This window comes from Ovis canadensis, chromosome 2, assembly GCF_042477335.2.
Source record: "Ovis canadensis isolate MfBH-ARS-UI-01 breed Bighorn chromosome 2, ARS-UI_OviCan_v2, whole genome shotgun sequence".
Classification (NCBI taxonomy): Eukaryota; Metazoa; Chordata; class Mammalia; order Artiodactyla; family Bovidae; genus Ovis; species Ovis canadensis.
In genome coordinates, this window is record NC_091246.1 from 120,176,121 (window position 1) to 120,204,109 (window position 27,989).

The 27,989-nt window shown below is 41.9% G+C and overlaps 1 protein-coding gene across 3 annotated transcripts in view; it reads left to right on the forward strand.

The window, feature by feature from the left end:
• Positions 1 to 27,989, forward strand: part of PLEKHB2 (pleckstrin homology domain containing B2) — a 50,001-nt gene that overhangs the window by 214 nt on the left and 21,798 nt on the right. For 2 of the 3 annotated variants that reach the window (XM_069574232.1, XM_069574233.1), the window contains exons 2-6: positions 13,971 to 14,015; positions 15,668 to 15,820; positions 17,141 to 17,243; positions 26,073 to 26,112; positions 27,314 to 27,403. In XM_069574232.1, coding sequence (XP_069430333.1) covers positions 13,979 to 14,015; positions 15,668 to 15,820; positions 17,141 to 17,243; positions 26,073 to 26,112; positions 27,314 to 27,403 — 423 coding nt within the window. In that variant the 5' untranslated portion in view covers positions 13,971 to 13,978. The remainder of the gene's footprint in view (positions 1 to 13,970; positions 14,016 to 15,667; positions 15,821 to 17,140; positions 17,244 to 26,072; positions 26,113 to 27,313; positions 27,404 to 27,989) is intronic. The other variant, XM_069574234.1, reaches the window with a different exon arrangement.

Here is a 27,989-nt window from a genome sequence, read left to right on the forward strand (position 1 = left end):
GGCCTGTGCCCTCCGTTCCCCACCCAGGCGGCGGTCCCCCCGGAGTCTCCTTTGGAAAGGCCCATCCGCGCCCCCCAGCCCCGCCCGAGCCCTTCCTCTCCCCTTCCTTTCTCCTCCATGTCACCCTCTTTCTCTGCTTCCCTCCTTCCCCCGGGCCCTCCCAAGCTTGTCCAAGAGCCGCCGCCCTCGCCTCCTCCAAGCGGACCCCCCTTCCAGACCGTCGCGCTCCGCCCCTCCGATCCCTCGGAGCCTCCCCTGTAGCCGTCCGCCTGTGTCTTCTCCACAGGAAACCCCCCTCCCTTCGTCCCTTTTTTCTCTCCTTCTGGAGCCTCCCTTGGAGCTGCGCGACCGCGCCCCATCCGAGTTGACCCCTCAGCGGCTCCTTCCCTCTCTCCCTAGAGCCTCCTCTGGAGCCGCCCGGCCTGCTGGAGAGCTCCTGCTGCTGCCCCCCTTCCTGCAGGTGCCCCCCGCCGGCCCGCTGCCCATCTGCAGTGTGGGCGCAGAACTCCACCCCTGCTGTCCCGCCAGCCCAGGGGATTTGGACTCCTTGGTTCTCCTCACACCTGGAGGTCTCGTCCTCCTTAAGAAGGAGTCTGGAGTGGCATTGAAGCTTTGCGCTCGCGTGTGGGGCCCTTCTCCGCTTGGTTTCATCTACTCTCGGTTTTGCAGTGTCTTAGTTTTTAAGTGCTCCTAGTTGCATTATGTCTTTTTTTGACAGATTGTCTCACCTGCCAGTTACATTAGGAATCTCAGAGCTCAGGGGTTTTTTGTTCTTTTAACTGAAAGGTAGAGTAACTTACACAGGAACGTGTTTATAAATGACCGAATAGTAAAATTCCAGGTTTCCAGGGTGAGCGGGGGAAAGGAATGAGGTGAGACGGTCACAGTATAAAAAAAATCTAGGGGGACATAGTTAATCTTAAATCATGTTGGAATTGACTCCTGAGAAGCTCTCGTTTTTTTTAATGTCTTTTCTGTCTAGGACGGGGTAGAGCCACTGCCAGAGGGAGCAGCGCTTTTGTCTATAAAGGAAAGGAAGTTCCTGGGTCTTGTTGAACTTTGAGGAGACCAGTTCCAGTGCAGGAAGTGACTTGTCTCAGTCACAAAGGGAGGGGGAATTAGGGCCCCGAGCTACTTACCTGTTAACTACCTGTTTGTTTACGACCCTTAATGTTTGTCTGACAAATAATGACCAAAGTACAATAGAAGTGTTACGTGCATGTGCCGCAAGACTGCTCCTGCAGCTGGTTTTCTTGTGCTCAGCACGTCCCCTCGGCCCAGGAAGTTCTTAACCCTGGGCTGGGTTGGACTGGTCTGACGGTTATTGATAGAAGGTGGTTGTTGGGGAGAGAGCTGGGCAGGTGCTTGTCTGGTCTTCCCTGTGATTAGTGTTTACTCTTGTTGGTAGTGATGACTTAAGTAATGCCCCGGCCCTTCCCCCAACTCCCTCTCAAATCTCTTGAGAGCAGGAATCAAACATATGTTGCAGGATTATCCTGGCAGGTGAGAGTGTCTGGCACAATATAGGTGGTCAGTAAATGCTTACTGAAGGAGATTGCAGAAAAGAACTCAGAACCTAATGCCGTTTCTTTACTAGCATGTTTTTAATGGTGTTAGCATATTCTGTAAGTAAGTAGCCTGATAATCTCAGGGACTGAATTTGTGAAATGTGTAAGTGGTGTAGAAAGAACAGATACCTTCTTGAGGTAGTCATATTACTTCATGGGAAAATAGAGGTTTTTCTTGATTTCACTCTAGAAGGTTTGCTGCTGTACTTACCAGGTTGCTATCCTACATTAATATTTGGGTTCTTTCTCCTGTCCTGTTTTTTTGTTTCTTACTGAATGTCTAAAGAAATTAAAGAATTACTTTATTAGTGTCAGTAACTACCAAAAACTGTTGAGTAAAATTAACTATTAAAAATGTTACAAAAGGACTTCCCTGGTGGTCCAGTGGCTAAGACTCTGCACTCCCAATGCACGAGTTGGGGTTCAATCCCTGGTCAAAGAACTAGATCCACATGCTGCAACTAAAGATCCTGCACGCTGCAATAAAAATGAAGATGGAAGATCGTGCATGCCACAGCTAAGACTGGTGCAGCCAAACAAATATTCTTTGAAAAGTTACAAAAAGTGGGCTAGTTGAATCAGTCCTATTTTATTGGCTGTATATCTGCTTCTGAATTTGATCCTGAGTACAGAGTATTGAACTTTCTTGCCTCTTTGTTTTAGTCTGTCTGTCCTTTGATGGGTGCTTGTATTGGGTTTGTTATTAAAAATTGATCAGTATGTAAAATGGCCAACACCAAATATGAACTGACCTCTGAATGATAATAGATTACCCAATCCTTGTCCCCTGTGTTGTTTTGGAGTCCTTGAAGAACAAAGTTTTCCTTCCTTTGGTAAGGAAGTAATTTTACAGCTAAAATACTAGTTCCTCTGAAAGTGAAAGTGTTAGTCACTCAGTCGTGTCCAACTCTTATGGGATCCCATGGATTGTCTCCTCTGTCCATGGGATTTTCCAGACAAGAATACTGGAGTGGGTTGCCATTCCCTTCTCCAGGGGATCTTCCCTACCCAGGGTCTCCTGCATTGCAAGCAGACTCTTTACCGTCTGAGCCACCAGGGAAGCCCCTAGTAGGTAAATTTCCTGATAATCTCAGGGAGTGAATTTGTGAAATGTGTAGGTACAGAATGAACAGATATCACTTTTTAAAAAATTTTGTCCAGCTGTGCAACTGTGGGATCTTAGTTCCCCAGCCAGAGATTGAACTGCTCTTGGCAGTGAGAGCTTGGAGTCTTAATCAGTGGACTGTGAGGGAAGTCTCCAGATACCACTCTTGAGGTAGTCATATTCCTTGGAAAGGTAGACAGTGCTAACTAAATAAGCCAGGTAAAGTGGGCTTTTAGTCAGAACTGTCAGATTCCAAAGGCAATATTCTTTCCAACTTTTAAATTGGTCCCCTTTAAGATTCAATGATTTTTAAAGTGATTTGAGTTCATATTCAAAGTGACTTGAGGAATTCCCTGGCAGTCCAGTGGTTAGGGCTGGGTGCTCTCACTGCCCCAAGGTTGGGGTGAGGGCAGGGTGTGTGTTCTGGGTTTGATCTCTAGATGGGGAAGGAACTAAGATCCCATAAGGCAAGAGGTGCACCCCCCAAAAAATGAAATGTTGAATATGATTTGTATTTTTAAAACTTTTTGTAGATTTTATTGGTATGTGAGTAAGGTGGCTATTTTGCAGCTAGTTTGCTGGTAGGTATTCTGTCCTGTAGAACTCTACTCCTGTAGAGTTTTCGTTTATGCATTAGATCCTACTTCAGGGTATAGCTTCCCTGGTGGCTCAGAAGGTAAAGAATCTGCCTGCTGTGTAGGAGACGTGGGTTTGATCCCTGGGTGGGGAAGATCCCCTGGAGAAGAGAATGGCAACACCCTCCAGTATTCTTTCCTGGAGAATCCCATGGATAGAGGAGCCTGGCAGGCTACAGTCCGTGAAGTCACAAAGAGTCAGACACGATTGAGCGATTAAGCGCTTGTGTGCGTGTGCACACACACACAAACACACACGGAAAGTGAAATTCAGCAAGGTATGTCAGAAAGCTATTACTGTTTCTTCAGAGACTGATTTAGTTAGGTATTCTGGGAAGGGTTTTTTGGTTTATGGTTTTGTTTTTTTTTTTTTCCCCTTCTACTGTGTGTTCAAATTTTGACAGCCAGGGGCATCTTAGTAAGTCTCCTAAGCCATTTGAGAAGCAGCCTCATGTGCTTCTGTCTTCTAGAATGTTTTGGGCAAATTTTAGGTGGATGGTGAGGAAATAATAGCAAAAATAGTAGTAATAATTGCTGTGGGAGTAGCTACCATTTGTTGGTTTTAGTAACTGTCACACACTATGCAAGCACAAGCTATTTTACTCAATTTTCGAAACATCTTATACAAGTAGGAATTAGTATTCTCACTTTATAGATGAAGAAACTAAGCCTTGGAAAAGCTAAGTAACTTGCCCAAGGTGATTTATAAGTGATTGAGCCAGGATTTAAACGCAGTTGTTTTGACTTCAAACCCTGTACTCTGAAGCATTAGGTTCTATGAATTTTTAAAAGCATATTATCAGAATCATACTTTATGATTTTTGATTCCTAAAAATATAACAAGTTTCTCCCTCCATTTTGAAAACAAAGAACTATTAGAAGGAAGGTTCAGGTAAATGCTGTTCATTTAGGGATTAAAAAAAATTAAGAATAATAAAAATTATTGCCTACATGTTCACATTTATCAAAATAATGTATATACATAAATTGAAAATCCAAATAGCACTTTAAACCTAAGAGTGAAAAACCCACTCCCTTTCCATTAACTAGAGACAACTAGTTTTTTTAGCTGCCTTTTTTATGTTTGAGATATAGTAACATTGCTATTGATTTAGATGTAATCTTTGACTTCCTGCCATGGAGGACTTTTGCCTCCTGTAAACACACTTTTTGAGTTTACCAGAGTCTCTTAGATAATGTCAGTTTCTGTCCCTTTCCACTGTCCTCCAATCTGGACTGGTTTCTTTTCTGGGCCTGTGGCACAGTTATCTTCCTGTGACCTTCCTTCACCTTCATCCTGGGCATTTTCTTTCCCTTTGTTCATTATTGGCTCCCTAGTTCCTCTCTTATTATGGTGGAATACGTTCTTCACTAGGTTCTGGAAACAGAGTCGGGTGCATGGAAGGTAAATCTTAAGTCTTTGAGCATGTGTGTAAATGTCCTTATTTTATCTATTTGATTAATAATTCGGTATGGAATTCTGGCTTGAAAATAATTTTCTCTCAGCATTTTGAAGATACGGATTCATCGCCTTCTGGCTTCCAGTATTGTTGATAAAAATGCCCTTATGCTTTGTTTATCCATTATGTGACTCTGCGACGTACCCCCCCCCCCCCCCCCCCGGAAGTTTTAAGTTCTATTTTTTGTCTGTAGAGTCTGCAGTTTCAATTAAATCTTACTGAGGATCTTTTAAAATTCATCTTGCTGGACACTCAGTGAAGCTTTTGTGTCTAGAAATGCATTGTCATCTTCTGGAAAATGTTTGTATAGTGTTTTTTCTACTTTTTTCCAGTGGTTTATTTATGTAACTCTCTTGTAAGCAGGATGCTTTATAACCAGGGTTATCCTTTATTTATTTGTTTTCATTTCTTGGCCTTTTTTTTTTCCCCTTTCAGAGGGAGTTCTCCCATTACAATCTTTTATGCTCTTGTATTTTAGATTTGATTCATCATTTTAAACTGAGAGCTCTGAATGTTTATATTTTAGAATATTTTGTTGTTTGGCTACAATATTGTGTGTCATTTCTCTGGTAACAGTATTAGGTTGGTGCAAATGTAGTTGCGGTTTCAGACCATGAATTTTAAATCATTATAACTAGGCTCAAATACATCTTTATTAATCAAAATAGAAACCATTGCAATCAGCACATTTTTGTCAATGAGAAATAAGTTTGTTCATTCCTGTGGCATAAAAAAATCCATGCTTCTGGATTCGATGAACTCTTGGAAAACATTTTCTGCCTCCTCCTGGTTGTGGAAGCGTTTTCCTTGCAAAAAACTGTCGAGATGCGTGAAGAATGGTAGTTGGTTGGCAAGAGGTCAGGTGAATATGGCGCAAGGGGCAAAACTTCGTAGGCCAATTCATTCAACTTTTGAAGCGTTCGTTGTGTGACATGCAGTTGGGTGTTGTCTCGGAGAAGAATTGGGCCCTTCCTGTTGATCACTGTGGGACAGTTGTCAGTGCACCTCACCGATTTGCTGAGTATACTTCTCAGATGTAATGGTTTCGCTAGAATTCAGGAAACTGTAGTGGATCATACTGGCAGCAGATTGCCAAACAGTGACCTTGACCTTTTTTTGGTGTAAGTTTGGCTTTGGGTGTGCTTTGAAACTGCTTCTTGGTCCACCAACTGAGCTGGTCTTCACCATTTGTATAAAATCCACTTTTTGTCACATGTCACAATCAGGTTGCGAAATTGTTTATTGTTGCTGTGTACAGTAAGAGAAGACAAACACTTCAAGCGTTTTTTTGGTTTGTGGTCAGCTTATGAGGCACCCACTTATCGAGCTTTTTTGCCTTTCCATTTTGCTTCAAATGCCTAATGACTGTAGAGTGGTCGATGCTGAGTTCTTTGGCTACTTATTCTGTAGTTTTAAGAGGATCAGCTTCAGTAATGGCTCGCAGTTGGTCATTATCGACTTCTCACGGGTAGCCACTGCATTCCTCATCTTCAAGACTCTCATCTCTTTTGCAAAATTTCTTGAACCACCATTGCACTGTACATTCATTAGCAGTTCCTGGGCCAGATGGGTTGTTGATGTTTCAAGTTGTCTTCACTATTTTATGACCTATTTTGAACTCGAGTAAGAAAATGGCTTGAATTTGCTTTTTGTCTAACATCATTTCCATGGTCTAAAATAAATATAAAATAAACAGCAAGTGATGAGTCATTAGCCAAAAAACATAAATCGAGAAATTCATATTAAGATGATGTATAACTTAACTATTTTTATTTAAGGATGTATTCCAATATCAAATGGCAAAGTTCAACAGTGAAAAACTGTAGTTACTTTTTCACCAACGTAATAACTTTCTTAAAAGTTTTCCTTTGCTCCCTGCAGTTGTTTCTAATTCCTGTGAAAGTGTCAGGTTTTTTTTTCTAATCTTATATTTTTTAGTCTCTTATCTCGAGGCTTCCTCAGATGCCTGAACATACATGCTGTGCTCAGACTCTCAGTCAGATCCTACTGTCTGTAGCCATATTGATGGTAGCCCACTAGGCACCTCTGTTCAAAAGATTCTCCTGGCAAGAATACTGGAGTAGGGTGCCACTCCAGGGGATATTCCTACTCCAGGGTGTCTTTCCAACCCAGGGATCAAATCCGTGTCTCTTATATCTCCTGCATTGGTAGGCGAATTCTTTACCACCAGCACTACCTGCGAAGCCTGAACACACATGCTGTTTCTACTTAAGATGTTAAAAATACTGCCTGGAGGTTTGTGTGTTTGTTTAAAGTTTACTACTTGGTGAGCTTTCTTCTAGGGTTTTAGGCAGAGGTCAGTTGTTTTATAGAAAAAAATTTTTTTCAGTATTAATGAGCCTTGGGCTGTGGCGTTTGCCCACACCTGAAGTCTGGGAGTTAAGAAAAGGAAGAGAACAGGAAGTTCAGGATGTTCACTTACTCTGTTACTCCTCTAAGTGTGGCATCTCACTTCCAGTCTGAGCTATCCCTGATGTCACCAAGAGTAGATAAATCCTCTGTGTTTCAGCCTTTCCAGAAAGGAAATCCTCAGGATTGGGGAGGATAGTAGCCTGGATGTGTTAGAGGGCCTAGTGACTCTTCTTAAAGACTTTCAGTAAATTCTAATAATCTCCCCCACCTTTAGAATTATCTCATATTTCTAAATCCTGAATCTTCACAGTGTTCTGTGACTAGGATTGGCTTGCTGTGTTTTGATTGTTAGCACATGAAAAGCAGAGAAAGCTAAATTTTATATTTATTAGTTACTACTTGTTCATTTACTTTAGACCTTTCACTATGTTCTTAGCAGCTCATCTGCTTTTGTTTCTGTTGCCATTCTTTTTGCCTTTGTGGATTTATGCAACTAAAATTCATTTCATGAGAAAGCAGATTAGGTGTTTAATTTGTCATTAATGTTGAAAATAGCAAAGCAGTCCAGGAGGGGTGATCTTTACATTATTAATAGATTGTTTGTCTTGGATTCTCATTTTAATGTCACTGTTGCATTTTCTCTCTTTGAAACTAACTCTCATGTGAATTGAAGTGTTTAGTGACAAGAAATATGGACTTGAAGAAATATTTCTAAATACTGTGGATGGGAAAATGGGAAGATGGATATTTAAAGTCTGCCTTTTTTTCCTTTTCCCTTCTGAGCACTGAGTTGGTCTAGGCTGATGATGGACCTGTTTTGGGCAGTGGCATGTGGATGCTTTACAAGGCTGAGGGCAAGTAGGCTGAGTGATGGGCAGTATGCCTCCTCCTCCGCTCTGTGATCAGGGCTCAGGATATGCTGGAGGAGCTTGGCAGGGGACAGACTCTAGATAAAAAGATGTAGCTGTGGTCCAGCATTGGTAAGGTGGGTCATTTAGGAGCAGATGAAGCAGCTGCTCCTGTTTATGTACTTGTTACCTTGGTGTCTCTTATTTATGCGGCTCAGTGTTGGGGTCTGTATTGTGTTATGTCTCACTTATAGGTTGGGAGCCAGAGGTTGAGGATGCTCCTGCAAATGAGGCAATATGCTCCACATAGTGGTGTGACATGGTACCTGACAGAAGAGGCTGGCAGACACAAAGGAAGCACACCTCTTTAATGGAGATAAAGAGCTTGTTTTTTAAGTTTTTGGATGGTTTGTAGCCTGTTCCTACAGTCTTCTCTGCTGCCTGTGTTTCAGTACATTTGAGTCCTTAACTCAGAACTCTAGACTTTTTGTCTTAAAAAAGAGATTCTAACATTTTAGGCTGTAAATAACAAATATCTCTTACGGTTAATGCTGTAACTTTGAGTTATTTAGTAAGGGGAAGGAATTACACAAATCAAATAGTTTGACCTGTTTTTTGTGACCACCATCCCCTTCATTGTGAAATTGAAGTCACAGTGTATGTTTTCTCAGGCACATTCTATAGTGATGTGGCTGTATGGTTTTAATCATTTTTATACTTAGGATGCCTTTTAGCCTCAGTTGGTTTTAATGAACTGTAATTACTATTTTCACATTGGCACTTGTGTTGTCACAGTTTGGCCATTAAATAGCCTTTCTTTAGCTGGTTGACTTTTTTCCTGAGAGCACCTTTGTTTTTTTGACAGTAAGACATCTTAGGCACATCTTGAGGTATCTTGTCCCTGAATTGTAACCAGCTCATTTTCAAGGAGTACAGGTTCCTTTTAGAGGAGACCAGTATTAGAGATGAATATCTGGGCATGTAAGACTGTCCATGTAATGACTAAGGGTAGACGGGATGATGCCAGATAAGGAGCTACCTGAGGCTGCAGAACAATTACCCTTTTTCAAAAAGTAATGAGTTTCTGTTGCTAATTTCAGTTTCTTTCTACCTTGTAATAATCTACCTTTCCCTTTCTTCATTTGTTTTGAACTATTTAGCCATGCCAGAGGTACATTTATAATGTTGTCCTATCTATGTAGAATTTTTTTTTTCCGTTTTATTCCTGTTTTAAATCTTGCCTCAAGTGGCCTGAAATTGATTTCCAAGTTGGGTTTTCAGTTTTCTCTTGTTGACATCCCCTTCAGTCACATCTACCTGAAAAGTGAAAGAAACCCAGCCTCACCCCCAAGCAAATGTCAAAGAAAACGTAGGCGCGACATCTGGCAACTCGAATGCTAATGTATGCAGTTAGTAAATAACTGGCAACTTCTTGGCCCTTAAGGAGCTCTCTTTTTACTCTTCCCTTTCCTGGGTGCTAGTGGGTCCAGGATGTGAATGGTCAGTTCTGGATTAATCTGGGTGTTAATTTTCAGTTCAGTTCAGTTCAGTCACTCAGTTGTTCCAACTCTTTGCAACCCTGTGGACTGCAGCATGCCAGGCTTCCCTGTCCGTCACCAACCCCTGGAGCTTGCTCAAACTTGGGATGTTAATCTTACAGGCACATAAAGGTGCTGGTCTCGGATTCTTAAAGACCTGTGAATAAATGAAGCTGCTGTTAATTTCAATGTTAGGCTGAGCTGCCATTTTGACCAGTATAAATGTCAACAAATATAGCTAAAGGAATATCAATCATTAGAGATTTTAAAGAATTTGCCACAGAAGTTTGGGAAATTCCTGCCTATTGCTCCACATTTTTACACTGTTCACTTGGTTCCACATCCACCAGCAAAGTTGTGTGGCAGCATTTCAGTCAGGTTTTATGTATGTATTGTAAACTAGGTGGCTCCCAGTACCTACAGGTAATTTTTGGCCTAATCCGAACTATTTTCCTTTTCACATGAAAAGGAAAATAAACGAGTTTCTGTTAATGATTGTAGGAAGTTTTAGTATAAATATCCAGGCTTTGGTATGAGTGAATACCCTTCAGTTTTATGTTTGGGGTAATAATATCATTGCAGAGATGTGATGGCATCTGTAACATCCATCCCCTGTCTTTTTAACTTCCAAGTTTAATCTTTTTCTTCCATTGGAGTGTCAACTAGCATGAAAGCTGGGCTTTTGGCTTGGTCACTGCTTTATCCTTAGTGTGTGCTGCAAGGCTAGGCACACATCAGATATTCAAAGAATATTTGTTGAATGAAAATATAATAGTATTATTTCTCTGCCTCAAATGCTTTTGGAAGTAAATGATTGTTTCAGGGATGTTACAGGCCACCTGTAACATTCTTTTGGCACCAGGGACTGTTTCCGTGGAGTAGCGGCCAGCAGGCTATGGGTAGCAGGCTCTGCTTATCTGCCACCCACCTCCTGCTGTGTCACAGACCACACCAGTCTGCTTCCTGGGGGTTGGGACCCTTATTATAGGCTGCAAGTTTCAGAAAACTAGTTCAACTCAGTTTAAGTAATGATGAAACCCATCATTTTGCTTAATGGAAAGCCTTGCATTAGCGGGAATTTTCCTGGTCGGGTGAGTCAGTGGCTCAGCAGTTAGCACTGCCTTCTCAACAGTCAGCTGCCTCCGGCGTGTAACCTCATCAGCAGCAGCAGTAAGCAGCACGCACATCCTCTGGGAGAAGGAAGAGACTGACTTTGTGCATCTAGTTCATCTGGGACTGTATGTTTGAGTACCTAAATGTGGGAGAGAAAGATGAAAAAACATCTTTTCTTTCTTGGTGAGGACAAGCAGCATGAATTGGCAAAAACTTCCGGGAGACTAAGAACATTCATTTTGAAGACGCTGAAGTGTAGGATGACTCGTGAGCCGTACTTAGGCATGGGAAACATTAAACAAGGGAGAGCTCATTTGTTCCTTTGAGGTGGCTACTTGGGCTTGTGCTCCGTTTTGCCAACCTTCCAAAACTTATATGTCTTAAGAGAATACCTAAAAATGCTAAAGTAGAAAACAAAAGTAGCTCATAAGTTCAGCCTCCAAGTAGTATCTGTTGATGTGTTCAGTCCCTGGCCTGGGAAGATCCCACGTGCCGCGGGGAGCTTAAGCCTGTGTGTCACGACTGCTGAGGCCATGCTCTGAGCCCGTAGGCTGCAGCTACGGCGCCTGTGTGCCAGGAGCGCTGCAGCCCGCACCCCAGAACCCATGCTCCCCGAGAGGAGAGTAGCCCCTGCTCACCACACATAGAGAGAACCCTCAGGCAGCAGTGAACCCAGTGCAGCCAAGAATTAAATAAATGAAATGATACAACATTTGCAAGTTGTTTTTAAAAACTTGAATAGTACAGAAAGTTGTAATAGGCCTGAGTATTCACCCTCTTTTCTGACGCTCAGCATTGCCCATTCCTCTCCTCAGAGGTACACATTATTAACAGTTTTATGATACCTTCCAGAAGGCAGTTGTGCTGGTTGATACCGGCTCTGTGTGTTCATTAGCGCACGCTGTTCTGCTGCAGTCCTTTCCACATCTGTATGATCATCTGCCATGTGTGGAGGGGCCTCTGGTTGGGGACAGTGTTATGCATATGTGGGTGAAACTGCATGTGTGTATCAAGGAGGCATATTCCTGGTGATGGTGAGGTTGCTAGGTCAGAGTGTATGAATATTTAAAGTTTGGATGGATATTGTCAGATTCTCCTCCCAAAAGGTTACAGCAGTTTTCATTCCTGACATTATGCTTTCTCCTTTCTGGGTATCATAGTTTCTTTCATTTGTGGCCCTATAATAGGTAACGTTGTTAACTTGTGATTTGAATTTTGTTATTTGAATTGAGAGAGAAATGGAGTAGCTTTTGAGTTTTTTGCCCATTCATGTTTCTTTTTCTCTGAACTGTCAAATGATTGCTGTTTCTGTTGTCAGTCGGCTTTGTAAGTGAAGGAAAGTTAACTCACTGCTGCCATGTGTATGGTTGTAAAATGTATTTTTCTTAGTCTTTTATTGGTCTTCTTTAGTTTTGCCACTCAGATTTTTATTTTTATGGAGTTAAAGTTATTAGACTTTTTTTTTTTTTTTGGTGAGTTCTTCTCTTTGAGTTTTTTGTTCTGCTCTGACCTGGCCACTCGACCGGCTGACACCCATGCACGCCCAGCTGTAACTGGGCTATGTAAAGTCATTAGGGCACACCTAGAGAAGGCAATGGCCGCCCACTCCAGTGCTCTTGCCTGGAAAATCCCATGGACGGAGGAGCCTGGTGGGCTGCAGTCCATGGGGTCGCTAAGAGTAGGGCATGACTGAGCGACTTCACTTTCAGTTTTCACTTTCATGCATTGGAGAAGGAAATGGCAACCCACTCCAGTGTTCTTGCCTGGAGAATCCCCAGGGACTGGGGAGCCTAGTGGGCCGCCGTCTGTGGGGTCGCACAGGGTCGGACATGACTGAAGCGACTTAGCAACAACAGCAGCAGGGTACACCCAGGGTAGGGTTTAGGCAGCTGGACCCCAGAGCCCCACCATTCCAGGCATGTTAGGAGAAGTCACAAGTTCTTGACAAAGCTGAATCTTTGTGTTCTGGAGCTGCTTTATGTCTATTAGACCTAAGTGGAGTTAGACTTAGTAAGGTGGGCAGGATTGTTGTTTTTCAGTTGCCAAGTTCTGTCTGACTCTTTGACTCCACGGACTGCAGCATTCGAGGCCTCCCTGTCTCTCACCATCTCTGGAATTTGCCCAAGTTCCTGTCCATTGAATCGGTGATGCCATCCCACCATCTCAGCTCTGTTGCCCTCTTCTTCTGCCTTCAATCTTTCCCAGCTTCAGGGTCTTTTCCAATGAGTTGGCTGTTTGCATCAGGTGGCCAAAGTATTGGAGTTTCAGCATCAGTCTTACTTTTAAAAAGGTGGGCAGGGTGCTGAGGCTAAAAACTAGAATGTATGTGTCGGGGGTTGTATTGGCCCAGTTAACGAGGTATTAAGTAAATTCCAGATGGCCAGTGACATAAAATGACTTTGGTCCTTTACCTAGCTGAACGGAGTAAGGACAGAGAGACCAAAACAACTGTGATTTTGTGATATGATAAGAAACATATGAACTTCTAAAATGTTGGCATTTTCTGAGAGATTAGAGGCATTAGGAGTTGTTTTTTTTGTTTTTTCTTTAGTTCACAATAAATCCCTTTCAACCATACCTGAGTTTATACTAATGAGATGACTCTTGGTGTGGGGTGCACCTAGGTGACGTAAGGATGGGGCTCGTTGCCAGAGAAACCAAGCTTGTTATGAGGAGGTTAGAACTTTCAACCCCATTCCTGGACCTCCAGAGATGGCAGAGAGACTGCCGCTTAATCACCAGTGTCCAGTGATATAATCATGGCTACCTAATGGAATCTCCTTAGGAACCCATAAGTGACAGAGTTTGAATGGTCACCTGGAGATGCTGGGAGGTGGTGCCTGGAGAGGCAGTGGAAGCTCTGCTTGCACACTTCATCGCATCCATTTGGCTGTTCCTGAGTTGAATCCTTTTATAGTAAACAAAATTGTAAAGTGCTTTCCTGAGTTCTGTGAGCCATAGCAGATTATTGAATCTCAGGAAGGGGTCAATATATATATGAATTTGTATGTATAAATAAGTCAATTTATATGTATCAATCTCCCGATTTATACATCAGAAATACAACAGGCCTAGGACTTTTCTTTAAAGTGGGAGCACTCTTGTGGGACTGAACCTTTAAGCTGTGAGGTCTGATGCTCACTCCACATAGTTAGTGTTGGAATCCACCTGAATCAGTAGGCATCCAATTGGTGTCCTGAGAATTGGAGAATTGGTTACTGGTATGGAAAAACCACACATATTTGGTGTCAGAAGTGAGTGAAAACAGCTCATATGGGTCATTTCTCTTTTCTGAATATGATTTTGAACCTGCCTGTTTTTTTTCTGTAGGTGAGAAAATGGCATTTGTGAAGAGTGGATGGTTGCTGCGACAGAGTAAGTATAGGACATGAGCCCCTTGGTCTGGGTTTAGAGTTGCCTTAGGACTCATCTTTTATTTCTGTGGCTGATACTGCTGACATTTACAAACAAATAACAAAGTCTTATTAATGCTGTTGCTCTGGATTTCCTCTTGCAGATTTTTAGATTTCTGTGAACTGTTTTTCTGCACACATGAAGCTTCTTCTTGCTTGCTTCCTTGACAGAAACCAGGGGATAGTAGTCCCTGCTGGTTTTTCTTACTAGCATTCTCTATTATTAATGGCTGATCTGAGGTTCTTAAGTCTACCCAAGCTGAGCTGGTATATTACTATGACAGTATTGCTTACTTTGTAGGAAATAGCTGTCTCATCCTAGGAATTGAACAGTGATGAGATTCTGAAATACTGGAGTCTTCAATTATAGATTAAGATTTGATCTGAGGGAGTGCGTTTACCTAAAGCCGAATCTTTTTTTTTTATCTCCTAAAGGACTCTGGAGAAGAGACTCAGTTCTTTCCCTGTGAGATTGAGTTCATTTTCTTGGACTCATCTTTGTGGGCCTGACAGTCTGGTTTAGGATTCTGCAGTTGGGGCTTTGACGGCAGCTGTGGTGCTTGGCTGGCACTCCCCAGCCTTGTGATCACACCTGTCTGTATTTGGGTGGCTCTCTTCAGTAGTTTTTGCACAGCTCAGGCGCTGCCAATCAAATAGATGCTGGATGCCAGTTGTTTATCAGTTTGGGCAAGTGCTGTGGTTGCCCCTCTCAGCAAGGTGGGTACTTGATAGTGGTAAAAGAAACTCGGAAGGCTGCTGTGATGAGCATTCTTTTGATACCTGCAGTGGACATGGGAGATATGGAGAGGCACATGCAATCGAATTTGTGCACGTTTGGCCTGGAATTGGGATCTATAGGAACAAAAGATGTAGCTGTTAGGTATAGATATGGTGCGGGGATGACTTAGTTTTCCTTTTTGGCTGACAAGGAAATGAGAATTTTGTGAAGTTAAATGCCTAGTCCAAGATTACGAATGAAAGGATGCATTCTCTCAAACTGATAGACTGTGATGGGTGCATGCTGGACGGGAGCCAGGCCCTGGGAGTGGAGGTGTCCAGTATCTGAGCCTGCCTCTGCATAGCCTCAGGCAGGGAGACTCTCCCACACTGTGGGCTGTAAGGGAAGGTGAATGTTAGAGAAAAGTATACATGAAAGTCTTTCAAGAAAAAGAAATATACTTTCCAGAAGAGGAAGGTATTACTGTTACTTCTATAGAAAGTTTATAGTCCAACATTTTCTAATTGATCTAGCAGTTAGATACTACTCAGAAGGTTTAGATATACCACATGGAGAGTTAAATGCTAGACATATTTCATTAGCTCGAAATTTATTCAGCTTTTGTTTTCTTTTGTGTTTTGAAACTTAAGAGGCAGCGTTCTCAGTAGGAGTGGAATTGTCATCTTAGCGTGTGCTGCCTGCAGCCCTGGTGTAGCATGAGTGTTTGTGCAGCCCGGGTCTACTTCCACTTCCGTTTTGATAGACTGCCCTGGGCAGGCATATGCAGGGATACTTTCGGGGCAAGAGGAAAGTTTCTTTTGTTTCTGATACTTGTAAGTCAGAGGACAAAGTCCTTGCTTTTCCATTCAAAGCCAACATTTCCACTTTTTTTTCAGGTACTATTTTGAAGCGCTGGAAGAAGAATTGGTTTGACCTGTGGTCAGATGGTCACCTGATCTATTATGATGACCAAACTCGGCAGAGTGTAGAAGATAAGGTGCACATGCCAGTGGACTGCATCAACATTCGCATGGGACATGAGTGTCGGGGTAAGTGGGCTTGCCGTGTCCAGCTCCTGTCACCTACCCTTCTCCATTCTTGGTGGGAGCGATTCCTCTTTCTTAGCCACTTTGCTTTCATTTACAGATCAAAGAAGGGTTTCATGTAGGAAGAGGTAGCCAGATGAAACCAGACCCCTGATTATAACCCATATGCGTCGGCAGGTTAATTTTCTCCTCTGAATAGATCCATCAGTCCACATTTCTGTTCTCTCTCATGAAGAAAGTGGTGGAGAACTAAGGAATCAGAGTGCTGGGAACCCCAAGAAGGATGGAGCTACTCTAGGTAGTTTAGATTTTGTGACTCAGAAACTGGCTTATTGATAGCAGCTCCAAGTCAGTTTCTTAAAAATCTGATGTCTTTCCTGGAATTACCTCTTATATAAATTTTGAAGGAATAGTTTTTTAATAAGCACAGACTTTTCTAATTAATGGCATATGTGGACTTCTCTGTTTGTTTTCTTAGCTCTGGAGTAGAGTCCGCTGTAGTAACCATTGGTGTTGTAACATCCTGCCCATATAAGTTCTTGAAACACAAGTTTCTATGGACTAGTTGTTGAAATACTTACTTGAACCAGGCTCAGATATCATAGACCTTATACTTCTTGGTACACAGATATACTTTATTTCTTTTTATGAGTTTTTCAGTTTGTTTTTAAAAAATATTTATTTTGGTTGTGTCGAGTCTTAGCTGCTGCACATGGGATCTTGGTTGCCGGGTATTTTGTTGCAGCATGCAAACTTCTCTAGTTGTGGTGAGCTGTAGAGTGTGTGGGCTTAGCAGTTGTGGCGTACAGTCTCTCTGGTTGTGCCACACGGGCTTTTGCTCGGGCTTAGTTGCCCTGTGGCATGTGGGATCTTAGTTCCCTAACCAGGAATCAAACCCCCATTCGCTGCATTGGAAGACAGGTTCTTAACCACTGGACCACCGGAGATTTCCCAGAGACACTTGAACATCTGATTTCCGCTTCTAAAGCACTGATGTAGTTTGATGCTTCGTGTGACTAAAAGAAGTAAGTATTCTAGTGACTGATGCTCTGCAACACTTTTCATTGTGCTTATTGTTCTGATGTCTGGCCTGTTCTGTGTGTCATCATATGTGGATGCCCTCTTGAAGAGGCTTACTTGTTTCTCCTACAGGCAGTCGAAATAGTACGGAGTAATGATTCATGTGTTTGGTTCTGTAGGGCAGAATAAAGATGTTTTATAATTACAGTGTTCTGAAGTACTGGTCCTTTGCTTATCTGAGCTACTAAGAAGAAATCCTTGGAGGGAAAAAGTGGTGTTAATATTTCTGTATGTTTTTTATAGATATTCAGCCACCAGATGGGAAGCCAAAAGACTGTATGCTGCAGATTGTTTGCCGAGATGGAAAAACCATCAGTCTTTGTGCAGAAAGCACAGATGATTGTTTGTAAGTTTTTTCTGATGTGTTTAACTTAAAAAGTACTTTCTGTTTTAGCTTCCAGTTGCAGGAAGGGAAAAGAATAGGAGTTAAGTTTTCCTTTAGGCAGCATAATAAGTGACTTAGAGGTGTGTGAGAGGAATGTTAACAGTGTCTTAGTCGATATCTGATGCCCTGATGCTGGTTTCTGCCTCTGCAGAGCTGCTCATGCAGTGTGCTGATAACAGTGAGTATGGCAGGAAGTATTAGATACCCTGGATTTGCGTTCTTTCCTCATTACTAGACGTGCACTGGATGTTGGGCATGGCTTAAGTGGGTTCTGAAATCTTGTGATTTTTTTGGCTGTGCTGCCTGGCTTGTGAGATATTAGTTCCCTAACCAGTAATGATGCTAAAGCTGAAACTCCAGTACTTTGGCCACCTCATGTGAAGAGTTGACTCATTGGAAAAGACTTTGATGCTGGGAGGGATTGTGGGCAGGAGGAGAAGGGGACGACAGAGGATGAGATGGCTGGTTGGCATCACTGACTCGATGGACGGGAGTCTGAGTGAACTCCGGGAGATGGTGATGGACAGGGAGGCCTGGTGTGCTGCGATTCATGGGGTCGCAAAGAATCGGACACAACTGAGCGACTGAACTGACTGAACCAGTAATCAGACCTGGGCCCACAGCAGTGAGAATGCAGAATCCTAACCTGTGGACTAGCAAGGAATCACCATTAAATCCTGTTATTTTAATGTAAATGTCTTTTTAAATAGCACTGACATCTGTATAGCCTTTTCCCTCTTTTGATGGTTCTCACTTTCATTTGCTATCTCTGAAGAAAGAGTATAGAAATACAAGAAGGAAAGCCCAACTTTATTAATTCTCATCCCAGAACATCCCATACATAGCATTAATGTAGGATGAGAATCTTGAAAACGGATTTTTTTTTTCTGTCCACACTCTACCACTACCATAGGTTAACTCTGGACATTTTGAGAATTCATTAACAGAGATTATAATAATATTCCTGTATATTAAAATATTCATATGTATATGACATTTTTATAAAATCCAGGTGGCCAGTTTGTTAGAGTGTCTGACCCTGCATTTTACATATATGCTTATCCTCATTACAGGCATGCTGAACTTTTTAGTTTAAATGCCAGATGTTTCTTTTTTACATTCTTATTTATATTAGTGAATCATAAATGTCACTTTCTGGAAGAGATGTAGCTTTCATACAGACGAATGGAGGCATGAACACATCAAGCCAGTTTGCTACTGTTTTATGAATTGGATCTCTGTGTATTTTTACTAGTCATCCTTTGACCTGGGCTCTGTGCTGACTGCTTTATATATGTTGTTTAATCCTCACTTTATAACGTAGGTGGTGGTTGTTCAGTCGCTCATTTGTGTCTGACTCTTTGTGACCCCATGGATGGCAGCACACCAGGCCTTCACTGTCACCCAGAGTTTGCTCAAACTCATGTCCATGAGTCGATGACTCCTGCTTTGTCTTTGCCACAATCAGAGTCTCTTCCAAGGAGTCACCTCTTTGCATCAGGTGGCCAAAGTATTGGAGCTTCAGCATCGGTCCTTCCAATGAATATTCCATGATATTGATTTCCTTTAGGATTAACTGGTTTGATCTCCCTGCTGTCCAAGACACTCTCAAGATTCTTCTCTAGCACCACAGTTTGAAGCAACAGTTCTTCGGTGCTCAGCCTTCTTTATGGTCCAGCTCTCAGTCTGTACATGACTACTGGAAAAACCATACCTTTGACTAGATGGACCTTTGTTGACAAAGTGAGGTCTGTGCTTCTTAGTACGCTGTCTAGATTTGTCATAGCTTTCCTTCCAAAGACCAAGCATCTTTTAATTTCATGGCTGCAGTCACTGTCTGCACTGATTTTGGAGCCCAAGAAAATGAAATCTGATACTGTTTTACTTTTTCCCATTTATTTGCCATGAAGTAATGGGACTTACTCCTTGGAAGGAAAGTTACGACCAAGCTAGATAGTGTATTAAAAAACAGAGACATTACTTTGCTAACAAAGGCTAGTCGAGACTGGTTTTTCCAGTGGTCATGTATGGATGTGAGAGTTGGACTGTGAAGAAAGCTGAGCGCTGAAGAATTGATGCTTTTAAATTGTGGTGTCAGAGAAGACTCGAGAGTCCCTTGGACTGCAAGGAGATCCAACCAGTCCATCCTAAAGGAGATCAGTCCTGGGTGTTCATTGGAAGGACTGATGCTGAGGCTGAAACTCCAGTATGTTGGCCACCTCATGCAAAGAGTTGACTCATTGGAAAAGACCCTGATGCTGGGAGGGATTGAGGGCAGGAGGAGAAGGGGACGACAGAGGATGAGATGGCTGGATGGCATCACCGACTTGATGGACATGAATTTGGGTGAACTTTGGGAGTTGGTGATGGACAGGGAGGCCTGTCGTGCTGTGATTCATGGGGTTGCAGGGTCGGACACGACTGAGCGACTGAACTGAACAGAATGGGACTGGATGCCATGATGTTAGTTTTCTGAATGTTGAATTTTAAGCCAGCTTTTTTGCTCTCCTCTTTGATAGTTAACAAGAGACTCAAACAGGCTCTGTATCAACCTAGAGGGGTGGGATGGGGAAAGAGATCAGAGGGAGTTTCAAAGGGGAGGAGACACATATATACCTATGGCTGATTCATGTTGAGGTTTGACTGAAAACAACAAAATTCTGTAAAGCAATTATCCTTCAATAAAAAGTTAATTAATTAAAAAAAATTCAAGAGGCTGTTTAGTTCCTTTTCACTTTCTGCCATTATAGTGGTATCATTTGCATATCTGAGGTTGTTGATATTTCTCCCAGCAACCTTAATTCCAGCTTGGGTTCATCCAGACCAGCATTTTGCACGATGTAATCTGTATACAAGTTAAATAAGCAGCGTAGCAAAATACAGCCTTGCTGTACTTCTTTCCCAATTTTGAACCAGTCCATTGTTCCATGTCTGATTCTAACTGTTGCTTCTTGACCTGCATACAGGTTTCTCAGGAGACAGAAAAGGTGGTCTGGTATTCCCATCACTTTAATAATTTTCCAGGGTTTGTTGTGATGCACATGGTCAAAAACTTTAGTGTAGTCAATGAAGCAGAAGTAGATATTTTTCTGGAATTCCCTTGCTTTTTCTGTGAACCAATAGATGTTGGCAATTTGATCTCTGGTTCCTCTGCCTTTTCTAAATCTAGGTTGTACATCTGGAAATTCTGGGTTTACATACTGTTGAAGCATACTTTGAAGGATTTTTGAGCATTACCTTGCTAGCATGTGAAATGAGCACAATTGTTTGGTAGTTTGAACATTCTTTGGCATTGCCTTTCTTTGGGATTGGAATGAAAACTGACATTTTTCCAGTCCTGTGGTCACTACTGAGTTATCCCAATTTGCTGACGTATTGAGTGCATCATCTTTAATGCATCATCTTTTAGGATTTTAAATAGCTCAACTGGAATTCCATACCTCTTCTAGCTTTTGTTCGTAGTAATGCTTCCTAAGGCCCACTTGACTTCACACTCCAGGATGTCTGGCTCTAGGTGAGTGACCATACTGTCGTGGTTATCTGGGTCATTAAGGCCGTTTTTGTACAGTTCTCTGTGTATTCTTGCCACCTCTTCTTAATATTGCCTCCTTTGTTAGGTCCAGACTGTTTCTGCACTTCATTGAGCCCATCTTTGCATGAAATGTTCCCTTGGTATCTCTAATTTTCTTGATGAGATCTCTGTAGTCTTCCCCATTCTACTGTTTTTCCTCTATTTCTTTGCATTTGTCACTTCAGAATGCTTTTTTATCTCTCCTTGTTACTCTCTGGAACTCTTCATTCAGTTGGGTATATATCTTTCGCTCTTTCCTTTTCCTTGTCTTCTTTTCTCAGCTATCTGCAAGGCTTCTTGGAACAACCACTTTGCCTTCTTGCATTTCTTTTCCTGTGGAATAGTTTTGGTCATTGTCTCCTGTGCAGTACTGCATCCATAGTTCTTCACGCACCCTGTCTACCAGATCTAATCCTTTGAATCTATTCATCACCTCCACTGTGTAATCATAAGTGATTTGATTTAGGTCATACCTGAGTGGAAGAAAATAGTTTTCCCCACTTTCTTCAATTTAAGCCTGAATTTTGCAATAAGGAGCTCATGATCTGAGCCACAGTCAGCTCCCTGTCTTGTTTTTGCTGACTGTATAGAGCTTCTCCTGCTTTGACTTTAAAGATTTCAATCAGTCTGATTTCGGTATTGACCATCTGGTGTTGTCCATGTGTAGAGTCATCTCTTGGGTTGTTGGAAGAAGGTGTTTGTCTTTATAGCCCTTTGTTCTTAACTGCTCTATTCTGCTGTGTGCTGAGATGTCGTGTGTGGACTGTTCCTTTAAGTAGTAGTGGAAAAAAACATGTAGAACTAAAATTTTAGAATAGTTTAATAACGAAACATGGGAGGTGTTGTCATAGAGGAGGGAGAAGAGTTAAAAATACACTGAAAGACTTGCCTTGTTTGGATTTGAAGAGCTAGGTGAGTCAGAGGAGGTTGTTTCTTAATCTGTATGGGAAAATAGAGGTTTATTAATATGTTGATTTTAAGCATCAGTTCTTCAGCACTCAGCCTTCTTTATGGTAATTCACATCCATACATGACTACTGGAAAAACCTTAGCTTTGACTAGATAGACCCTTTGTCAGCTAAATGATGTCTTATCTGCTTTTTATTATGCTGTCTAGCTTTGTCATAACTTTTCTTCCAAGGAGCAAGTGTTTTTTAATTTCATGGCTACAGTCACCATCCATAGTGATTTTGAAGCCCAAGAAAATAAAGTCTGTCGGTGTTGCCATTTTTCCCCCACCTATTTGCCATGAAGTTATGGGACCGGAGACCATGAGCTTATTAGTTTTTTGAATGCTGAATTTTTAAAAAATTAACTTTATTTTAATTGAACGATACTTGTTTTACAATATTGTGTTGTTTTCTGCCAATTATCAACATGAATCAACCATAGGTGTACTTATGTCCTCTGCCTGTTGAACCCCCGCTCCTGCCTCCCTCCCCATTCCACCCCTCTAGGTTGTTACAGAACCCTGTTTTTAAAACAGTTTTTTCACTCTCCTGCTTTACCTTCACCAACAGGCTCTTTAGTTCCTCTTCACTTGCTGGCATTAGGTTGGTGTCAGCTGCATATCTGAGGTGGTTGATGTTTATGTTTCTCCCAGCACTCTTTTATCTATCTGCGGCTGTGCGGGGCCTTTGCTGCCGCCCTGGGGCTTTCTCTAGTTGTGGAGAGTGCGGGTTACTGTCCAGCTGTGGTGCGCGGGCTTCTCGCCACAGTGGCTTCTCCTGTGTGAAGCATGTGTGCTGGCTCAGTCGCCTGGCACACGGGCTCAGTCGCTCCACCCGTGGCATGTGGGATCTTCCTGGAGCAGGGATTGAACCCATATCCCCTGCATTGGCAGACAGATTCTCAACCACCGGACCACCTGGGAAGCCCTCTCCCAGCAGTCTTGACTCCAGCTTTGGATTCATCCACACCAGCGTTGTGCATAAGTTAAACAAGTACGGGTGACAACACACAGCCTTGACGCACTCCGTTCCCAGTATTAAGCCAGTCCACTGTTCCATGTCCAGTTCTAACGTTGCTTCTTGGTCTGCCTGCAGGGTTCTCAGGAGGCAGATAAGGTGGTCTAGTAGTCCCCTGTCTTTAAGAAATTTCAACAGTTTACTGATTTTAGGGTAGTCAGTGAAGCAGAAGTAGATGTTTTTTTGAAATTCCTTTGCTTTTTATGATCCAGTGGATATTGGCAGTTTGATCACTGATTCCTCTGCCTTTTCTAAATCCAGCTTGTACATATGGAAGTTCTCAGTTCATGTACTGTTGAAGCCTAGCCTGAAAGATTTAGAGCATTAACTTGCTAGCATGTGAAATGAGTGCAATTGTATGGCTACCTTAGAATGGCTGTTACAAAAAGATAAAACATAAGTTGTTGGGTGAGGATGTGGAGAAAAGAATCCTGTGCACTTTTGGTGGGAATGTAAATTTGTGAAGCCACTATGGATAACAGTATGGAGGTTCCTCAAAAAAACAAAACTAGAACTAACGTATGATTCTGAAATGCCGCTTTTCAACATATATTTGAAGGGGATTAAATGGTTGTGTTGATGAGATAGCCGCACCTTGTGTCTCTTGCATTAATCATAGTAGCCAACACATGGAAGCAGCTTAAGTGTCTGAAGAATGAATGAATTGATAAAATGATACATATACACACACACAGACTTGCACATGTGTGAGCAATGGACTGTTAATCAACTATGGAAAAAGAAACGCTGCTTTCACAACAATATAAATGGATCCTAAGGGCCTTATGCTAAGTGAAGTAAGGCAGACAAAGAAAGAAAAATGACTGTATTTCTCATTAATGTGAAGAATCTAAAAAAGCCGGACATGACTGAACAACTAAGACTTTCATTTTCATAGAAGTGGAGAGTAGAATAGTGTTTACCAGTGGTTGAGGGAAATGATGAGATATTGGACAAAGGGTATAAGCTTCCAGCTGTAAGATGAGTAAGTTCTCGGCATCTCTTGTACAGCAGTGGTTATAATTAATAGTTCTGTTTCATATGCTTGAAAGTTAAGAGAGTAGATCTTAAATGTTATCACCAAAGAAGTAAAAAATTAATCAGATGTGTAGGGGTAGAGGTCCCTTATTGTAGCAATCAATTATGTCATATGTGATTCAGATCATCATACTGTACACCTTAAACTTAATTTGTTATATATCAGCTTCTCAAATACCAGCAATATTTTTAAGTGCAAAATATTGCTGACCTTCTGTATCTCATATGTGGAACTTTATGTAGCCATTTAAAAAATCAAATATTAATAGATCTGTATATGTAACATGACCTGATAAATATAGGTTTCAATTCACTTCAGTTCAGTTCAGTCACTCAGTCGTGTCTGACTTTGCGACCCCATGAATCGCAGCACACCAGGCCTCCCTATCCATTACCATCTCCTGGAGTTCACTCAAACTCACATCCATCGAGTCGGTGATGCCATCCAGCCATCTCATCCTCTGTCGTCCTCTTCTTCTCCTACCCCCAATCCCTCCCAGCATCAGTCTTTTCCAGTGAGTCAACTCTTCACATGAGGTGGCCAAAGTACTGGAGTTTCAGCTTTAGCATCATTCCTTCCAAAGAACACCCAGGACTGATCTCCTTTAGAATGGACTGGTTGTATGTCCTTGCAGTCCAAGGGACTCTCAAGAGTCTTCTCCAACACCATAGTTCAAAGGCATCAATTCTTCGGCGCTCAGCTTTCTTCACAGTCCAGTTCTCACATCCATACATGACTACTAGAAAAACCATAGCCTTGACTGTTTAGTGTAGTTAATTAAGCATGGTGCATTTTACATTTATTAAAAAGTGAAGGACTTCCCTTGTGGTCCTGTGGTTAAGACTCAATGCCTCCACTACGTGGAGCGTGGGTCAATCCTTGGTCAGGGAATTAAGATCCCATATACCCGCGGCTCAGCCAAAAATTAAAAAAAAAAAAAAGGAAAAACTGTAGTATAGATTATAGTTTAAATATTACATATGTATCAGTACTGTAGATTTTTTTCTTTACATATTATATATTCCTAGTGCATGTCTCAAGTGAGTTGACTGAGTGAGTCTTGAAGCAAGGGCTAAGTTCAGTCGCTCAGTCATGTCTGACTCTTGTGACCCCATGGGTTGCAACATGCTAGCTAGGCTTCACTGTCCATCACCAACTCTCGGAGCCTACTCAGACTCATGTCCACTGAGTCAGTGATGCCATCCAACCATCTCATCCTCTGTTGTTCCCTTCTCCTCCTGCCTTCAATCTTTCCCAGCATCAGGGTCTTTTCAAATTAGTTCTTCGCTCGGGGTGGCCAAAGTATTGGAGTTTCAGTTTCAGCATCGGTCCCTCCAGTGAATATTCAGGACTGATTTCCTTTAGGATTGACTGGTTGGATCTCCTTGCAGTCCATGAGACTCTCAAGAGTCTTCTCCAACCCCACAGTTCAGAAGCATCAGCTCTTTGGTGCTCAGCTTCTTTATAGTCCAAATCTCACATCCATACATGACTACTAGAAAAACCATAGCTTTGACTGGATGGACCTTTGTTGGCAAAGTACGTGTCTGCTTTTTATTATGTTGTCTAGGTTTGTCATAGCTTTTCTTCTAAGGAGCAAGTGTCTTTTAATTTCATGGCTGCAGCCACCATCTGCGGTGATTTTGGACCACGTGAAATAAAGTCTGTCACTGTTTCCATTGTTTACCCATCTATTTTCCATGAAGTGATGGGACCAGATGCCATGATTTTAGTTTTCTGAATGTTAAGTTTTAAGCCAACTTTTTCACTCTCCTCTCACTTCATCAAGAGGCTCTTTAGTTCTTCTTCACTTTCTGCCGTAAGGGTGGTGTCATCTGCGTATCTGAAGTTATTGATATTTCTCCTGGCAGTCTTGATTCCAGCTTGTGCTTCATCTAGCCCAGCCTTTCACATGATGTACTCTGCATATAAGTTAAATAAGCAGGGTTACAGTATACAGCCTTGACGTATTCCTTTCCCAATTTGGAACCAGTCTGTTGTTCCATGTCCAGTTCTCACTGTTGCTTCTTGGCCTGCATACCGATTTCTCAGCAGGCAGGTGAGGTGGCTGAGAACCCCACGAACAATATGAAAAGGGCTAAATGTCTGTTATTAAAACAAGGTTTTTCAAAAATTCTGATGCCACTCCAGGTTTGAGATGGATGTTGGATTGCCTCAGATAAAGTACCTTTTTTTCTTTTTCTTTTCTTTAGGGCCTGGAAATTTACACTCCAGGATTCCAGGACAAACACAGTAAGTTGCTAATGGCAGTCACTTACAATGTTTTCTCATAGTCTTGCTGTAAAAAATGGGAGAATAGGAGGGTGAGAAGGAAAATGGCAGTGTTTTTGCCACTTGGCCCTAGATGAGCAAGCAGAGATAGACAGGCTGAGTTTCACTGACAGCTGGATTTTGGAAAACATTTTGGCAGGAGCCAATCTAACACAGGTACATTAATCCCAGTTTTATTTTTTAGAAATGTCTGTATCTCACAAAGATTTACAGCACTTTGAATTCTGCTGTGGTTTGCAGAGAAAGCACAAAAGGGATTACAGGGCCCTTTCCATGTATAGCATCTCAGCCTGTGAAATAAACATTTTTGAGTCTTGTACTTGTCTCTAGTTTCTTTCGACTTTAGGAGGTAACTGAGACAGTAAACCCCATTTGTAGAGGATAGTGGTACCATCTTTGTGTCTGTCAGGGAGTAAAAGGCAGTTCCCTCCATGGTCAACATTTTCTTTCATTCTTCAGATAGGATTTTATTTTTTCCTTTATTTCTCTAGGAGGAAAAGAGATAGATGGAGCTTTTTAAATGATTTGTACAGGTGGGAGAAGAAAGTAAAAAGACTTAATATTCAAATGCTATTTTTTACTACTTTTGTTAGCTCAGGACTATTCTTCCCCCTAAGCTTACTCTGAAACTCCCATTACCTTTTCTCTGATGAAAATCCTCTACTCGAATGAAGTTATTTAGTATTGATGATTCATATAATTAGGGACAAGAGCCAAGGTGATTCTCTATGTGGATTTTTTTTAAAGGAGCGCATATATTTTTGTTTCCCACTGAGGGGTAATTTAATGCAAGATTGAAAAAGTTTTTAATGTAGAAACCAGATTGTGAGTACAGGATGTATCCCTGCCTGCTACATTTTAGACTGTAGGATTTTTATTTGTGAACAAAAGTCTTGTTGAGAGTGGTATCACATCTTTTAAAGGGCCTGGGTAACACTGGAGGCTCTGGCTTTCTTGGGCAGTGAGAACTCTTTTACCCCCTACTGGTGACTGAGGAGGACCAACTCCTCTTTAATTCAAAGGACACTAAATGCAGGGTTGGGGGCAAGGAGAAGGTCATCTTGCTAGTCATTGCTTCTCAGAGAGTTGTTATATTTCCCCTTCAAAGATTAAACTTTTTGGCCTTTAATTTTTTTTTTTTTTTCACAATTTCTCTCTTAAGGCTTACGTTGGCTCAGAAGTCATGTATGATGAGACAGCTGTGGCTTCCTCTCCACCTCCTTACACAGCATATGCTGCACCGACCCCTGAGGTAGGGAGCCGATCTTCACTTTACAGAATCCAACTGAGGGAAACTTGGGGTCTCTGTGCCACCATCGTTTTAAAACTAAAAGAAAACTTTGAGCCAAACAGTATTAGAGAAATTAGAAATGTACTTGAAACCCTTTCCTTCTTTAAACTTTTTTCTATCTTAAACAAATTATCTATTGTCTTTTGCTTTTATAAAGCAACTGCTTTATATAATCTTCATGTTCATATTTTCAAGATAGACCCAAAAATGAATCATGGTATTAATAATATGATTCTGATGATTTAAGTTTATACTTAATTTTTTTACTTACTCTTTATAATCAGAAAAATATGCTTTTTTAATTTGAAGATACAAAACCAGAACCTTAAAGTCACATGCCAAACCCCTCTGCTGCTGCTGCTAAGTCACTTCAGTCGTGTCCGACTCTGTGTGACCCCATAGATGGCAGCCCACCAGGCTCCCCCGTCCCTGGGATTCTCCAGGCAAGAACACTGGAGTGGGTCTGGGTGTGCCCTAATTAGAGGGCCAGGGGTTCAGTGCTGCATATGGAAGCCTCTCTCGCGGGAGGCACTTCTGCTTTTTTTTT